At 45.2% G+C, this 18,284-nt stretch overlaps 2 protein-coding genes across 2 annotated transcripts in view; one reads left to right on the plus strand and one right to left on the minus strand.

Annotated features, from left to right (window-relative positions):
* The window catches only part of syt9a (synaptotagmin IXa), a gene marked incomplete at its 3' end in the record, with an annotated part of 28,377 nt that extends 11,110 nt beyond the window's left edge, over positions 1-17,267 (minus strand). The window contains exons 1-3 of the mRNA XM_083793697.1: positions 17,111-17,267; positions 7,712-8,243; positions 6,844-7,399 (exon numbers count right to left, since the gene is read on the minus strand). Coding sequence (XP_083649823.1) covers positions 6,844-7,399; positions 7,712-8,243; positions 17,111-17,258 — 1,236 coding nt within the window. The 5' untranslated portion in view covers positions 17,259-17,267. The remainder of the gene's footprint in view (positions 1-6,843; positions 7,400-7,711; positions 8,244-17,110) is intronic.
* Positions 2,309-3,229, plus strand: gpn1 (GPN-loop GTPase 1; the record flags this gene model as incomplete). The annotated part of the gene is made up of 1 exon (XM_083790599.1): positions 2,309-3,229. The coding sequence occupies one exon, from the start codon at positions 2,309-2,311 to the stop codon at positions 3,227-3,229; it is 921 nt and encodes a 306-aa protein (XP_083646725.1).
* Positions 17,268-18,284: the final 1,017 nt, after the last annotated feature.

Genomic DNA, 18,284 nt, shown 5'->3' on the forward strand with positions numbered 1-18,284 from the left:
AGTCATTGGAGCGTTTTGGCATCGCTCAAAAATTGTCTATACCACTGGTTCTCAGTGTCAGGTGTAGGGACTACTAGGGGGTCCGAATGGTCCCGTGCCCTTTGTACACTTTCAGAGATAAATGAACATGAAACATTCTAACGTGTACATTGGGATACAAACAAATTGCTTGAGTTGTACACTCTCAGAGAGTTACGGACCCATAGAGGTCCATTTGGACCACTGGTGGGCCGTGGACCAGACATTGAGAAACAGTGGTCTACTGGTCTCCACTGTTGGCACCAGTGTTGGCTCCATACCAGAGCAGCCGCGGTACGAGTCTTCTCAATTTATACAGTACATCTCCTCCACTGTCACCATTGTGCAGAAATAAAGTAGTTATCAGCGTATTTGAGAAGAGGTTGGCTGCAGTCTCGGAGCAGCGATAAGGGAGACATGCAGATCCAGCCCCGATCTGTCCTCTAGTGCAGTGGTTCTCAAGCATTGTCCTGTCAATGACACCCACATTAATATGCATTTGGCAGCAGAGTCGCAGACTGAAATGTTTTTTTTTGTGCCAGGGACCCCATACAAGATTTGTTCTTTGAATGTTTCAAAAATATTTACATTTGATCAAATTCTTTCCCCAAGATCATTTTAGAAAATAGCTGATGAACTAGTGGTAAAAGTTTATTTGATTTATTTTCTACTTTTCCATATAGCTCCCAGCCTACGGCAGACAATAAATAGACAAATTTGTACTGTGTTCAACATATTAGCCAGTGTTTAAATGAGGTACGTTTCCCCCGACTTTCACTTTTGATTGATCAACCTACGGGCCAGCAGTGTTCAAAATGCTACAGACCTGGTTGGAGTCACCTCAAAAACAGCCTTCCACCATATAAGAAATGGGTTAAGAATTCCTACCAAGATTGTGTTATTAAAAAAACTGGAAAAAAAAACCATATGACCCAGTGTTGACATCTCGAGCTCACGGATTCAAGGCCAGGGTATATCTTGGCTTTACAGTATGTATTGAATATGTATGAATGCAAAGTCGTTGCCTCTGCTGTATGAAGGGTGACTAATCCTCCTTCCAGTCTTTGGAGGACAAACTTCAATGATGTGCTCCATAGTTTGTTCCTCACCATAAATTGGATGATGCCATGATCTTCTACAAAAAGAGATGGTGTGTGTACCGTTTTAAACAACTAAACCATGTCTCATCCGAGACACCTAAGTCCCCTTTCCCATGCCAATTTAGTGTTGTTAAGAGGGTGGATTTATGTCCTGTATTTTACTATAAATGTTTGATATATTCCTTTTTCTCAAAGTATGAATTGATTGTGTTTATTGCATTTTTGAGTGGTGTAGAAGGGAACGGGAAGTGTTTCTGAGACTACACACCATCACACTCCAAGTCCATAGACTTGGCTGCCACATGACATCATGCACGGGGAGCAGCCATGTCTGTCTTATGTTTGTCTTATGTATGAGACAAACGCCCCTCAAAAACAACACCCCTCAAAGATTGTTAAAAGTGTTAAAAGCTTTGAAATAGTGTTTTAAAGTTCCCATCTAAGACACATTATAAAAGGACATATGAATACTGACGTCATAGGTGACTGACATAGGTGCCTTTTTAATGGTGCTGCTAGTATTTTCTATATTTGGAAACATTGCCAATGTGTCTCAGACAGTCACAATGCGAGGTCGGAACTAATGCTGATAACACCCCGCCAATATAAAAGCTTGTGCAGCTTGGGTTCATTTCACTTTGCACGGGGCTTCCAAAGCATTTATTTAGAATAATTACTGATACAAGACTAACCCCAAAGTTATTGATAGAAGCGTTAAAAGGTCTGATCCCAGAGTTATTCATAATAATAAATTACTCCCATGTAATTGTTTCGGAATATTAGTCACTACACTTATACACAACATTTATTCTCTGCGTTTAACACGTCCCATGTATAGTTTTACGACACTGGCGCATCCTTTACGGCAGTAACAGCTGTTCCGCAAAATACTGATCATGGCGACTGCAGCAGGCTCCTCTGGAACGGAGGACGTTTCCATGGAGAACACGTTCTGCGAAGGTGGACGGGGTGACCGCCAGACACCACAACCGTCCTCAGGTGACAGCGGACACAGAGACTGTCAGACGCCACAACCGTCCTCGGGTGACAGCAGACACAGTGACTGTCAGACGCCACAACCGTCCTCGGGTGACAGCAGACACAGTGACCGTCAGACACCACAACCGTCCTCGGGTGATGGTGGCGCCGCCACCGCACAGCAGAAGCCTGTGTGTCTCATAGTACTGGGCATGGCGGGCTCGGGAAAAACAACACTCGTGCAGCGGCTCACAGCTCACCTTCACGCCAAGGAGTCGGCTCCGTACGTCGTCAACCTGGACCCCGCCGTGCACAAGGTGCCGTTCCCCGTCAACATCGACATCCGCGACACCGTTGACTACAAGGAGGTGATGAGGCAGTACGGCCTCGGCCCCAACGGCGCCATCGTGACCTCCCTCAACCTGTTCGCGACGCGCTTCGACCAGGTGGTGGCGTTCGTCGAGAAGAGGCAACGCGACCACGCTCACGTGCTGATCGACACGCCGGGGCAGATTGAGGTGTTCACCTGGTCGGCGTCCGGCGCCGTCATCACGGAGGCCCTGGCCTCGTCGTTCCCCTGCGTGGTGGCGTACGTGATGGACACGTCGCGCAGCGCCAACCCCGTCACCTTCATGTCCAACATGCTGTACGCCTGCAGCATCCTCTACCGGACGCGGCTGCCCTTCGTCGTGGTCATGAACAAGACGGACGTCCGGGACCACGGCTTCGCCGTGGAGTGGATGCGGGACTTTGAGGCGTTCCAGGACGCGCTGAGCCGTGAGACGTCGTACGTCAGCAACCTGACGCGCTCCATGAGCCTGGTGCTGGACGAGTTCTACGCCGGCCTGCGCGTGGTGGGCGTGTCGGCGGTCACGGGCAGTGGCCTGGACGAGCTCTTGGTCCGGGTGGCGGAGGCCGCCGAGGAGTACGAGACGGAGTACCGGCCGGAGTACGAGCGGCTCCGCCAGGAGCGGGCCGACGCTCGGAGCCGGGAGCTGCAGCGGAAGCAGCTGGACGGGCTGACGAAGGCCATGCGAGCTGCTAACGTGAGCACCTCTGCGGCAGCGACAGCTGCAGAAGAGGAGGCCGACTTCGATGAGGAAGTGGACAGCGACGTGGATGACGTGCTTTAACCCATTTAGATTCGACACGAGATTCTACAAATGTCTTCTAAATCCTGACAGTTTTCTGAAAAACCCTATGTTTCTATGCGAGTCATTCTGAAACTATTTCATAGTCAAGGACCCCAAACATTATATGTAATATGCTGCTGACCCCCATCTGAAAATGGTTCCAGCGACCCGCCGATCCCCCAGAAGCAAAGATTTTAGTTAAAAACGTTCGCTCTAAAATAATATATATTAAAAGATTTGAATATATATTCAAAGATTCAAGATTCAAAGATTTGAGGCACATTTCAACCAACAGGTTGGAACCAAACCATGTGATGTGACAAAGATTGATTCTGATTCTGAATAGGTTTGTGTATGAATACACACTGGTTTAAATTCCCACACTGGAGAAGTTTCTCTTCTTGGCCATATTCCGCTTCTTCGTGTCAAAAAACACAACGAATGGGAGAGGCCTCTGAAACAAGGGCTGAATATTTAAATGACCATCGTTTTCAGCTGCCACATTTATAAAGGCTCGACAGTTCTAATGCTGTGATTGGCAAGATACGCCCCTTTGAAAAATCACACGTGAGCCCTTTCGTATAGATGACTCCTGCGGTCTGATCTGCTCTGGTTTCTAAATCATGTTAGACTGATAAATGAGGGCCAAGGTTTTCCCCTCGGAATATGGACCCTGGGGTTTAAGTGGTTAAATCATACTAAATGATGTTGTCATCATGTGTTTGTGATAGTGTTGTCTATACACACAGCTGCAGCGCCTCATTGATTCAGCATCAATGACCTCTCTGGGCCGAAATGAATTGCCTGCCTGTAATCGATGGGAGGGGAGAAGTCTTATAAATGTCAATCCCACATGCCATGAAAATTGAGCAGGATCAATGGCACATTACAGGTGGTTTAGCTCACACACACACACACACACACACACGCACACACACGCTGACAGCTGTTGGTCAAAACAGTGCTGTCACTGGAGACATTCTCATAAATATCTGTGCGGCGCGCGGCACCTGCCCAAGCTGCTGTTCGTGACAATATTTTGAAATGGATGGTCAGGCAGGCACGGTCCGTGAAAGGTGTAATACTATCAATAATAATAATAATACTTTGTGTGCTGTTTGCTTTTGTAAAGCACTTTGTAACCCTGTTTTGAAAGGTGCTATAGAAATAAAGCTTTATTATTATTATTATTATTATGAAGATCAAATGCCATCCAAATATCACTATCAGCGAGAGAGAGGGAGACGGGGCGGGGAGGTGTCCTCAGATGACAGTGAAGTCACATCGGGACTTTTAAGAGCTTTTTAATAATAATAATAATAATACTATAAAAACTGGTCGAACATTGGCCAAATATATGAGAGGCGGAACATTTGAAAATAGCCATCTATACTAGATCAGCTATTGTAAAAATATGTACTTGTAGAACCGAAAATGTAATGCTTCAACTCCTATTCCAAATGCTTGTCAGGATGTGTGGTCCTCCACTATAGTTCTAATGATTGTTTGAACTACAAAAATGCACGTACTCCTTTCATGTGACTTTACAATGGGCTATTGTTGTGATGGGTAGTACAGTTCTGTGACAGTTCATTATATGACAGGTTGTGATGTGTGTAACGTACCTGATAACACGTTATCAGGTACTCGAGCTCACTGCATTGATGGACAAGTCTCTCCCGAACTAGAATGCCATATTAATGACCATGCTTGTTGATCAAGCCATCCGACAGGTTATTGTGTGTTGTGAAGTCTGTATGCACTGACCTCAGTGAAGTCTGCTAAACGGATCCTTGTCGTGCCCTCATTATTTTCCCACACCTCTACACGCAGCAGCACGACACTATTATTCATGATCACATTATGCTTTATCATCCAAGGCGTGCAATTCCCTCTTTCCTGACAGAAGTGGCCCCAGGGAGGGCAAGTGAAACTCCATAAGTGGAATGACTATACCAGCTGTAAATGTGTTTTTTAATGAGGATGTCTCTCTGTGTCCACTGGCTATAGTATATGATCCAGGGGTGCACACACTTTTTTGACTTGAGAGCTACTTTCAAAATGACCAGCTCAACAAGATCTACCCACCGAAAAAAGTTATTATACCATTGCTGAAAATAATGTACCTGAGGGGGCTTTGGAATAACGGAGCTGGCGTTACATACAAGACAAATCCACTTGGAATGGGAAATAGAGGGGGATAAATGGAATATATCAAGTTTTTTGTATTTACCTGTAATTTGTAATGCTACCAACGTTTTTGTGCACAGCAACACTCAATAATTACATTATACAAAATATTGCATTGTGGGTTTGAGACATGCATGACGTGTATAAAAGAATCTCAACGTATCCCACCAACAACCCAGTCGTCTCCTTAACATTGATCATTATACTTATCATGACATTGATCTGAAACTTTGCTCAAGGACATGAAAGTGTGGTATAAAAAAAACACACAATCTTTTCAGAGTGAGTCCTATTCAGCTGATGCAGCAAACTAATTGCTCCCTCATTCATCCGGGCAGACAGCTCAGTGAGCTGCATCTTCTGCTATGAAGATGGACTCAATTGGGTAGTTTATATGCCAGATACGGTGACAACATCAAATGAAGCATGACAACATAAAAGCAAGGTCTCTAGCCTGTGATGAAAATTAAGTAATTATACCAGAAAACTGCACTTTGCCTGCCTTTTTATTTTGCCAAAAGCTCAGTGTTGTAGCACAATACTTCCCTGGATAATAAGCCTCATTTGCTTTAAAAAAATAAATACACCTTAAATATTTTAATTTCAGAAATAGTTCATCTATTGCTCAATAGGGACAGCTCAGGTCACAAGTTGTTGATGTCATTTATCCATGTGTGTTCTAGCCTTGTGGAATTTATGGAATGCATGTGCTAATAAAAAAGTATTTAAAATATTGCTTTGATGCTCATGTGAACCGTAGGAAGTATTACGTTCTTTTTAATTAGCACATATACATTCCATACATTCCATAGGGCTGGACCACACATGGGCATCATCAACTTGCACAGGAGTGCCCACACCTCATCCGCACTGCCAGCAATGCGAGCGAACTTGGAGCAAATCTTTATTTCTAATTTTAGTTACAGTACATAGGGCAATTATAATGTATTAAGGCATATACCTGTAAGGCTTATTAGCCAGGGATCGTTTTAACATAATGTGACTATTTTTGATACAGAGACAGTCATTGTGATGGCGGCAAGACTAACTGTTCAGCAGAGGTGAAAAACGTTTTTATCCAAAATGAGTTAATAGCACAGACAGACTCTTCAGGGTCTAGAGCATGTCTGAAATAAATGTCTGAAATTGACATGTAAATATGAAATAAATGCTTAAACATATAGCTAGGTGTAATGTTAGAGTCCACAGAAGTGAACCTTTCAAGCCTGTTTTCTCAACTCGCTGTTTTCGTCAAGACATTATACTCTATAAGCCATATATCCAAAACCGGTGGGTCAAACGGAACAATTTGAAGCTATGATTCACTGCTTTCATAAAAACGAAAATAAAATAAACGGTCACATATAGAGCCTCTTCATATTTATCAGTAAACATAGCCTATACTGTATGAAGTGTCGACTCACCGTGGAGACGTACTGGATGTCCCGGCAGAGTCTCGTCTCTCGAGGGAAGTCCACCAGATCCAGGAAGTTGTCCACCACCACCTGGCCAATGATGTCGTGGCGGGAAAAGCGGTCAAAGTCGTAGACGCTGAAGTGCAGCTTGCGCGTGGGCAGCTCGGAGTACGCCACGGGGAACAGGAAGACCTCGTCGAACACGGGGTTCAGTGTCTTTCGGTGCACCTTCGTTTGGTGCTTGGTCATTCGGTCGGGCAGCAGGTAGATCTTGACGTATGGATCGGACGTGCCGGAGAAGTCCTTGGCCGGCAGGTCCTCTGCCTTGTGGATCTTGACTATCAGCTGCTCCAGGTCACAGTCGAATTTGACGACAAAGTTGAGGCGACCGCATCCTCCGCCTCTGCGACCCCCTTCGTCACCCTCGAGGGAGCGCTGTTTGTAGAGCTCGGGTTTGAGACGACCGAGGCCCAGTCCCATCCCCGTCAGGGAGTCCTGCCTCTGGAACTGGGCCATGTTGAAATCTGGGTTGGACAGGTTCATTTGTCTGCGGATGGAGCTCTGTCTGTAAAGAATGAACACCCACGCCGCCACACACACACCATTAAGAAGACAAAAAGGAAGGCTGCTGCTGAGTTATAGAATTACACAACTTCATCCCTGTACTTTGTTAACTAGGCCCTCTCCTTCTTTTTTCTTGTCTAACAACAACCAGTTTGTTCATACCCACACACATTACACAAGAACAGCTTGGACTAAAGGCATTTTGACATTATAGCAGACATCACAATGAAATGAAATTAAATATAACAGCAGATATGAGATATCACTATATGAAATGAAATGAAAACACAACAATGGAAATGAATCTACTCACCCAAAATCAGACATTAAGCGACCAGAGGGCGGGGGTTCCGTGGTCTGCCTCTGAATACGAGGGTTGGCGTGCATCCCGTTCTCCCGGCCTTTGCTCTGCAGGGCGTCGAGGGGAATATCCGGCGACGTGTGACTGATCTTCATAGCCGCCTCCGGCGTGGGCTTGACGACAGGTGGCGGTGACACCGGCGTGACGGCGGGGGCGGAGGGGGGCTCCGCCGACACGCCCGACGACGCCACAGGCGTGGGCTCTCCGGCGATGGAGCTCTGGAAGGACTCACGGCGGTTGTTGTTGTTTGTAGCAGGCGGGTCGACGGCGGTGTAGACGGGCTGCCGCGGTGGCGGAGAGTGTTGCGGTAAGGGGTTTATGGGAGGGCTCAGGAGCCCGTGGTGGGCCTCCTTGGTGCTGCATGGAGCGGGCCCGCTCTCCCTCCATGGGATCCAGCAGAGCTTCCAGGACACAAACAGGGAGACCCCGAACAGGGCCAGTCCACACGCGGTCACCACCAGGGACAGGAGGCTCACAGATACATCTGGTCAGGTTGAGGAGGAGAAAGAAAACAAAACAGGTGTTGTGAGCCGTCGTGTAATCTAGGAATACATCTGCATAAGTTAATATTAAAATGGCACGATTGAATTAGAAAACCAAAAAAATAAAGACTATGCGTCTATATAATAAAGATGCTTTGTGGAGCTTATTTTGTTCTTGTTTATCCTTGACGAGCTTAATTAGGATTAACCTAATTTAATTGTCTGTCCTCGAGAGTCATTCATCATGGCCCCAGGAACTGACTGTGTGTGTGTGTGTGTGTGTGTGTGTGTGTGTGTGTGTGTGTGTGTGTGTGTGTGTGTGTGCGTGTGAGCGTGCGTGCGTGTATATATGTTTTTCCCCTTTTTACCTACTCTATGATGATTTCCTGTTTTGGGCTATATAGAACTGTATATTTGTACGTCTCTAAACGTTATGATGAATTGAACATGGTGGACCCTATTGTAATGCTTTATTTTGTCGTCCACAGTTAACAGATTTGTATTGAGTTGTGCTTGAAATGTACTGTAATTCTCCAATCTGTTAATAAATAATTCAGTCAATCAATCAATCAATCAATAAATCAATCAAATTTGTAAAGCCAAGAGTGCATATACCACAATATATGAAAGGGGTTGATAGAAAGTAGGCAGAGTGAATACAATTTATAGTTTTTAGCAGGGGGAAAACTGTATGTGGGCCTCATAGACCCCTTTTACACCGGTTCAACCGGTTCAGTTCTTTGTGGTTCTTAGACCATGAGCCAGAACTACAAAATTGGAACATTAATTATGAATTGAGTGTGCAAAACCATACCTATATTAGATTGTTATCACCATGAAACTTCCCCAGGTGATTACTTATACACAAAGACAATTTTAATATGCAAATGAGGCATTATAATAGGAAAATATGCAAAAAATATAAACTATGAAAAAGCTACTATACTGTGGGATGGTTATCATATATTAATTTACTTATATCGATCCTATAAACAATTTAATACATGACTAAGAACCAAAAAGAACTGAACCGAGTTATAAAGGATCACCCCTACTATTTGTTTCGATGGAAGTTGCTCAGTGGCGTTTAGAAGCACCCGGAAGAACGCTCTACTTCCACATTATTTCGATTTAGGCTCCAAGAATTGGCAGTGCTCAATGCCAATCATCCCAGATGCATGGGGTTTCCTCATGCTCGACGCACGGGTGGAATGCACACGCAGATTAGACACATCAACGGACCGCCATGCGGAAACAACGGTCGGACATGCGGTCGACATCAGTGGTGTGACGGTGTCAAGGTGATTTTTCTTTGGTACCACGGAACGTCACATGCACGCACGTGCACACGTGTGCATGTGTGCATCGCAGCATGAACACAGAACAGCTGCATAGCCTAAGCCTATTGTTAAATAGTGTATGAGAGTTTTAGACACACAAACACAAAAGTAGACTAAGGTCACATTCATACCAGAGAGCTTTGCTGCGATTAAAACCAATTCTGCTGCGCATTTTCAGAAAGTGCACTTCGTTTGGCAGGTGTGAAGGCTCATTCGAATCGTAATGCGTATCAAAGAACCGCATTATACTCCGAGCAAAAACGGGGGTTTCGCTTCGCTTCCAATCGCACTTGATTACGATTCGGTGCAGGTGTGAATGCAATCTGCTGTAAATAAAGGAAATGAAGCAAACAATGTGGCGGGTGAGGAGCTGAACACAGTTGGAGACGGAGAAAGCATATTTTACGCAGCGCAAAGATGTCCCGTTACCGTGGATAGACGTGGTCGAATGAGGAGACTGAAGCCCTGATCGAAATGAGGACGAGTACATTAATCAATTGCTTAAGAAAGAAGAACACTGCAGTGCAGTGTAATAGTATTATAGCCTACAGAATATTCTGTCTGTCTGTGCGTGCCGTAAACATGGAGTGCTGTCACTGTGTGGGGACTAGTGGGGACTGGAACTTTCATCTCAATAAACGTGTAAACATTTTGCGCTGCTGTCTGTTATATCAGTGCGCTCAGCGCTGTGCCTGCATACCCAAAAGAACAGTGTGTGGCACTGTGGCTGCGTGCGTATAGTGAGAGAGAGAGGGGGGGGGGGTCCAGTCCCAGACGGCACGACACATGCACGTTATGAGTATAATTTTATCACAATAGATTTCACTGTGTTGTAGGCTGTGTTGTAGGCTAGGTTTATGAATGGAACACATTGATAAAGGTCCCCCCTGCTGCGTTTCCAATTGCTACGGATGACAGTGTGAAGGCAAACCGCAGCAAATTAAATATGCAAGAATCCCCAAATCTCCGCCCATACGCATGAGTCTACCGAAGTATTAGGTGAGAATGTGACCTTAGTCAGACAAACATCTTTACTGCACTAGCAAAACTAAAACGTTTGCTTTGGACAAATTAATCTGTTCTTTGATGGAGGAGGAGGAGGCATTCTTCTTGTGTGCAGAACACCTCACAGCAGCAGTAGCCTACTGGAGCCATAGCCTACTGCTGCAAGTGTGCATGCTTACCGTATAGGCTACGTGCGCTCAGGTATAAACAGTTAAAGCTGTTGTTATGTAAAGTAGTAGCCATTTGAATTTGGCACGGTACTTGCCACGGTGTGAAAATGTGTGTGTGGGGGGGGGGGGGGGGGGGTCTAAACCTAGACCACTGGTTCTAAACCTAGACCACTGGGTCTAAACCTAGACCACTGGTTCTAAACCTAGACCACTGGGTCTAAACCTAGACCACTGGGTCTAAACCTAGACCACTGGGTACTTGGTGCGTCTTGGAACGTCTGGTGACGCGAGGTTGGTTAGGTGCGTCTTCTCTTGAATCTAGGGGGACACGTTCTAGCGTGCATGTACGTGCACTGCTCTGCGCGTGCCGCGTGCACGTGGTACTGCGTTCTATGCGAGCATGACACCACTGGTCGACATGCGCTGCTCACGTTTGAGGAAGGTTGTCGGTCTAATGACAGTCGGACAAATAGTATATGTCTAATCTAAAGCCTGTACCCGCACGGCTCTGACCAATAGGGCTTACCGTTTCAACACTGCATGGCCAGCCATTCTGGGGGCTTGAGTGGGCCTTGAGCTCAGGGCTGTGAGACTTTCCTTTCGGCATCATCACAGACAGTCCCTTCATGAACACCGGTATAGTCCTTCACGCCAGCTGGGGAGGCGTTCATAAGTGTTCAATCTCTTGAAGCATATGGGGACCACAGGCTGGGCCAGATAAATATGGTGATGAATACATGTAGGCACCAGGAGACCTGTCTTGACAAAACAGCTACTTTACCCTTCAACATCCTCCTCCTGTCCTGTTCAGAGAGGGTGAATCTGTATGTTCTCTGCTACAATATATTCAGGTAATATTAAAAGACAAGAAAGGGAGCCTCAGAGACGCAGGACACAACAGCAGACAAAAGGAACAAAGCACTGGAGCCTTGTGGACAATAATGGAATGACCCCTTATTTTCAAGGTGCTAAATAACGGTGATTAACATTTTGGCGGCAAGTACACCGTCATCAGAGTAATGAACGTTTCACGGAAAGCCCTCGCAATCCATGATTGTTAAATAATAGAATGTGATTTATTTAATCATTGTTCAAAATGAGAAGTATGGGCAAATGCAAATTTCCCTGCTTAGGCTGTTGCTCCATGCTCATGAGTGATATGTAAGTGACTGCATCTTAATTAAATCTAAGCTTGGTGCCTGCTTAGACCTTAAACATATACAATCACAAGAGCATATAGAAAATTATAGCTCTGCAGTCAGCGGATAATGGCAAATTTAAAATATAGCTTTTGTTTCAACGACTTAAAAGGGGTCTTAATGAGTGTAGCGTTGGATAGGACATGATCAGGGGAATTCACATGACAGTTAAAGAGACCAGGCCATCACCTTTGATGTTCATCAACAGCATAGAGGTATTTTATAGTCTTACGTTGCATGGTCTGATGCATGACATTAAAGCCATTATAGTGTACTGTTGATGGTACAGTGCAGATCCACTGATGCCTGTAGCATCTGATGCTTTTGTCTGCCATTTTAACTTGCTTTGTTCTTTTAATCCCAACATTTCCCTTCACTCTCTGCTGACGCAGTACATGAAGGTTGGTTTAAAACATTTACTGGGATGTGCGTGCACCTCCTGTCCACTTTAAATTCAAATTTTAACTTGAAATTTGAAAGAAAATTGTCCTAATCATGTCATTTGGTGAAATGATCTATTTACTTATTAGTACAAAAAGTACACATTTCCATTTTCAGTCTAAATGTCCATTCAGTAAACTGACATGCAAAGTTACAGTATTGTACACTAGTATGAGTACTGCATGAAAAACATATACAGTACTACCACTTTACAGTAGACTGTAGAGTGAAGGACTGAATTACAGTACAATGAATCAATTAATCTCTGAATGTATGTAGCTTGTCAGAAGATTTGTTATATCCATTATCAACATGCCCGAGGCCTAATAATCAAAGGGTCTACTTGCATATCCATGCATATTGGTGAAACACGCCTACAGCTGATGAGTTTGAATTTCACTTTTATAATGTGACTGTCAGACACAAGACATCTCAACAAAAGAAAGAGAGAGAGACTTTAGGCTGTGATCAAAATCAAAGAACGTCTTATGCAAGTGTGGAACATCCTGAACTGAAACTCTTTTGTATAGAGTGCATACTGCGTAGCCTTGCATATGATGTAAAGCAAGGCAATACACAAGCAAATCAAGGCATAAACATTAGATAAATAAAGCCGGTGTGGGAATACATTGATTGATGAGCATTAATGATATACCGGTACAAATTATTGTTATCGTTATTGATATAATTTACTGTTTCTAAATCCTAAAAGACTTGGAAGATACAAAGTAAGTAAGGATGCAGCTAGTGCATACAGTAGGCCACAGGTTACAGGAAAGGCCACAGAACACACACATACACACAGTATACATATATTGGCATACGTTAGACCCCTGGGTCTGTACTATACAGTACTTCATCATAGCCAATAAAGTATATTGAGTTAAAAAGTGAATTCAGGTGAAATTGTCATTTTGTAATCCATAGAGTTGTCAAATCAATCCACGTGCTGCCATCTCCCGTGTCTCTGTAGAGTTTTGCAACAAGTGGCACAAAAACTGCAATCTGGGCAGCAGTTATTTTCTTTTCTTTCTTCGATTGCATATACTGTCGTAGCGAGAGGCTGTGGCTATTCGGGGTCCTTAACCTTAGGGAAGGTCTGCATGGGAAACGATGCAGTAGGCAGCAGCAACAACCTAATACAGGACTTATCACGAGTGGGCTGGCGTTCAGACCACCCAGAGCCATTGAATCAAACGGTGCGTTATCGAGCTGCGATACTCCCGGGCATCTCTAACTCTGCGATTTGGGGTCATGATGTGGCGCGGCAGAGGGAGATCTGAGGACATTGATCCCGGGGCCAGTCCGCTTGGCAGGCTGCCAACACTGCCTGCCTGACTCACACAAATCTATGTGAACCTTAGGGAGGACTCACAGAGACTGCATCACAACAACCAGAGTGTAGACCAAATCTATGTGAACCTTAGGGAGGACTCACAGAGACTGCATCACAACAACCAGAGTGTAGACCAAATCTATGTGAACCTTAGGGAGGACTCACAGAGACGGCATCACAACAACCAGAGTGTAGACCAAATCTATGTGAACCTTAGGGAGGACTCACAGAGACTGCATCACAACAACCAGAGTGTAGACCAAATCTATGTGAACCTTAGGGAGGACTCACAGAGACTGCATCACAACAACCAGAGTGTAGACCAAATCTATGTGAACCTTAGGGAGGACTCACAGAGACGGCATCACAACAACCAGAGTGTGGACCACATGCTAATCAAGTGCTCTAGAGTAGAAGCACTTCCTGCTGCTCTAGAGCTGAAAAAGCACTTCCTGGAACCTCCCCATTCTTTTGATGTTCTCATTTGCCGTGTCCCCCAGGATGACTTTTGATGGCGTTCTTGTGGGAACATTACCATAGAAATGTCTCATGCATTATTGAAGCATTTCTGATGTGTTCTCCGTGTATGAGAATGTACTGTACACGTACTGAAAGGGTCTTACCCCTTACTTATGGAGCCTGACAATGTGTCAACATTTTCTCTGTACGCAAAGTAGCCATGGAAAATCATGGTACACTTATGGTAATTTATGAGGGCCATAATCTGGGGTATTCCCACAATTCCCACACTAATCCCAAGCATTTTCCTCTCTTGTTTTAATGGCAAAGGAGCCATTCTAGTTTATAATACAGAATAGGCTGGGATTATGGGTGTGCTCTTGTATGAAATTTGCGTAACATTTCTTGGTAGCCTATTATGTTGTGGAGGAGGTTTAGTTCAAGTTTTCAGAAAGCACACACACCCAAAGAATAAAATCCCGGTATTATATATATATATTATATATATATATATATATATATATATATATATATATATATATAACCTATAATCCTAGTATACGTAGGTGCTGGCCAGAACAAGACATCTTCAGTCCATTGAAGAGCGTGCGTGCGTGTGTGTGAGTTGTCAATTTTGCAACAAGTGGCACAAAAACTTCCAACGATTATGTGGGCAGCAGTTCTTTTCTTTCCTTTCATTCATTGCACATGCATTGTCTGTCACAGCAGATAACATGGTTGTGTGCCTGACTGCCTGAATTTATCCTTGAAAGAGCAGCAGAACCATAGTGTTGTTTTCTTACAGCCATGCATGTGTGATCTCTATTTCAAACACTGATTCTGAAGCCATGTAGTAGCTTCAATTGCCTTTGATCTGATTCTTACAATCATTATTTTTCCATATGAGGTATTGAACCGTAAGGATTGCAAGGATATACTATTTTGTTTCCATCAATATTTGTAGGCTATGTCAATAACTGACTGAGTACATGCACGCACGCATGCACGCATGCACGCACGCATGCACGCACGCACGCACACACACACACACGCGCACACACACACACACACACACACACACACACACACACACACACACACACACACACACACACACACACACACACACACACACACACATACACACACACCCCTCCAGCTCTGGGTCACATCATGTCAAATATGTCAATACCTTGCTGTTGAGTTGCCAATCTTGATACCAGTCTTTAGTCTCGTATCCCTGCCTTTCATCTACTTCCCCTAGACACTGTATTAATGTGTCACAATGTTGGCCTGCACGTGCTATCAAGGCCATGCCTGTGGGATCTAAGCCACCCGCTGTGATTCAATATCGCCTCAGTAGATTGACGTCCCACTTCAGCATGATCTGTCAATGCAAGGTATAAAGACAAGCTAGGGGGAGGATTGGAGAATAGAGGAAAACATGCCTATATAGACAGAGAAAGCAGTAGATGTATGCGTCTCGGGGTGAGCAAGGTGTGTGCATGTGTGCGTGCGTGCGTGCGCATGAGAGATGTGGGGGGGGGGGGGGGGGGGGGGGGTGATACTGGAGAAGAAAGGAGAGGAGAGACAGAAAGGGATTTTTGACAGTAGTGACTAACATGGTGAAGTTAACGGAACAGAGGTGTGATAGCCCTTGTCTCTTGTGTAACACCCCCCAACCCCGCCACCCTCTACCCTCCTAGGCTCCCACCCACCCCTCCATCCACAAAGCCTATACTTTATTGGCTACGCATGCACTGCACACGTTATTGGTGAGGGTATGGTGTTCATAATTCGGCATGGCACGGACATCCGCGCGTTAAGATGTGTCATGTGTCAAGTCATGCCTTTGCCTTGCAATATGCATGACATTTGGAAATGTCAGCAACACAGCGTGGTTGCCTACTGTGGTCGTGATTACAGTGCCGTGGTTTTCAATGCAGTGGTCCGGGGACCACCAGTGGTCCTTGAGGGGGTTCCGATCCCCAGCTAAATGATGGAAAGTTGGTAACCAAATGGACCCTCATGGATCTTTAACTCACGAGAGTGTATCATTTTACACTCTCAAGAGTTTTGTTAAACATCATGCATTACTTAAGTCAATTAAGATAATGTAAAATCATTTTGATCAACGTTTGCCTGTAGGCTAAGTCAATAACATAAATACAGCATGGAATTGTGGACTGAAATCTGATCCCACGAAAACAAAATATTCTTTCGTTTTTTTTCTGAGAGGCTAAAAGTGGTGGTCCGTGGCTCAAATGCAGAATAAATAATCGGCCTTGATAGGGGAGGGGGGGGGGTGCGGAAGTTCCAGACCCACAGGAACGCACCCGTCCCACGTCCAAAACGGTAGAGAAATGACAGTTACCATGTGGGGGTCCCCCGGGGGTCCCTGGGGGGGTCCCCGGAATACCATGTTGGGGGTCTCTCTACTGTATACCCTAGTGCATACTGCACTGTACTGTACTGTCACAGTGGCACTGTAGGCTACTGTACTGGCACACCCGAAATCATACAGTTGCGTGTGTGTGTGTGTGTGTGTGTGTGTGTTAGGTTGCACACAAATGGTGAAAAACAACCATGCTGTTTTCGTGCTCAGACCCAGCTACCCAGCCAGCCACCCACCCAGCCACACACATAGCTCCGTAAGCCAGGCACCACTCAAAAAATCATACAACCTCGCGTCCATTCCAGGGCGCTGCCGCTGCCATGCAGTGTGTATAGGCTAAAAATGATGAAAAGGACTATAGTAAAAACTCGGTAACTCAATTAGTTCTACTACATGCTGTATTTTGAGTATTTTATTGCAGACACACATGCATAGCTATGGCACATTTCCAAACAGCGAACTCACGCAGGCACTGAGGCAGGCAGCGATACGTATAGTTATAGTTTGAAAACTGCACGGCTCACCTGAATCCGTGTAGCGTGGTCTGGCGAGGTCTCGGAAATAGTAAATGAAATCCAGACAGTTTTCGTTCTGCACTTCCCCCCTAGAACAAAGATCCGACAGGAGTTCTAGTGCCTTTTGACAAATCTCGTCGTCTCTGTCGCCAGGCATTTCCCACCACCAGCATCCTTATAAGCTCTCAAGGCACCACCTGCACTCCACTCCAGTCCGCCTTCCAGCTATATTATAGTCACCTATTCCTTTTCTAGCCTGGCTATACTACTTGCCTGACGCCTATACTCCTCAACACAGCTTCTCGACTGAAGAAGAACCCCCCTCATCCACCGGCACGCCTACCCAAACCGAGACAATTGGAGGCTGCACGGTATACTGTCGGGGAGAGAACGAGGAATCCTGAAAGATCAATGGCTTTTCCCGTTGTTTCCGTATTGACTCTGCCAGGCTCACTCCGGCGCGTTGACCACACACACACACACCATGCACGAGTCCAAGAGCCACCGGTTGAATCGGGGCGCCGCACCATGCAGGCATGCACGCACACACACACACACACACACACACACACACACACACACACACACACACACACACACACACACACACACACACACACACACACACACACACACACACACACACAGTCACACACACACACACACACACACACACACACACACAGACACCGACCACTGACTGCAGCGCTCTGCGCTGTCCAAGGTACTGGAACGTGCGTGCGCTGTAACGCGCACGCACTCGCTTCTTATTGTAGCCCCATCATGGCGTGAACAATTTGTCGTTCATGATCTGCGTGCGTAACAGCACTAGCACCGTAGTAGGGCGCAAAATAGGCTGTACAAGCAATGCGTGAAAAAAGTTGAACTCCCATACTTTACGTTAAATCAATAGTAGTCTGGGCTATAGCCTCGACGGGCTTTCCAGCTGCTAATTATGCAAAAACGAGCAGTAGAGTAAGCCTATAATTATTATGTGGAGTTTCAAGTCATAAAACGATCGGAGAATGACATGTTATTCAGGCTTTATTCAGGCTTTGCTTCTGATTAATTTGGAAACATCAGTTGCACGTTTTAATGTTTCCGTTTGTGTGATTTGTATCAAATGAAACAGCTCTGGGATATTTGACACAATAAAAAAAAAGAGTTGCCAGAGACGAGTGAA

Source organism: Protomyctophum parallelum, assembly GCF_964188405.1.
Source record: "Protomyctophum parallelum genome assembly, chromosome: 2".
Classification (NCBI taxonomy): domain Eukaryota; kingdom Metazoa; phylum Chordata; class Actinopteri; order Myctophiformes; family Myctophidae; genus Protomyctophum; species Protomyctophum parallelum.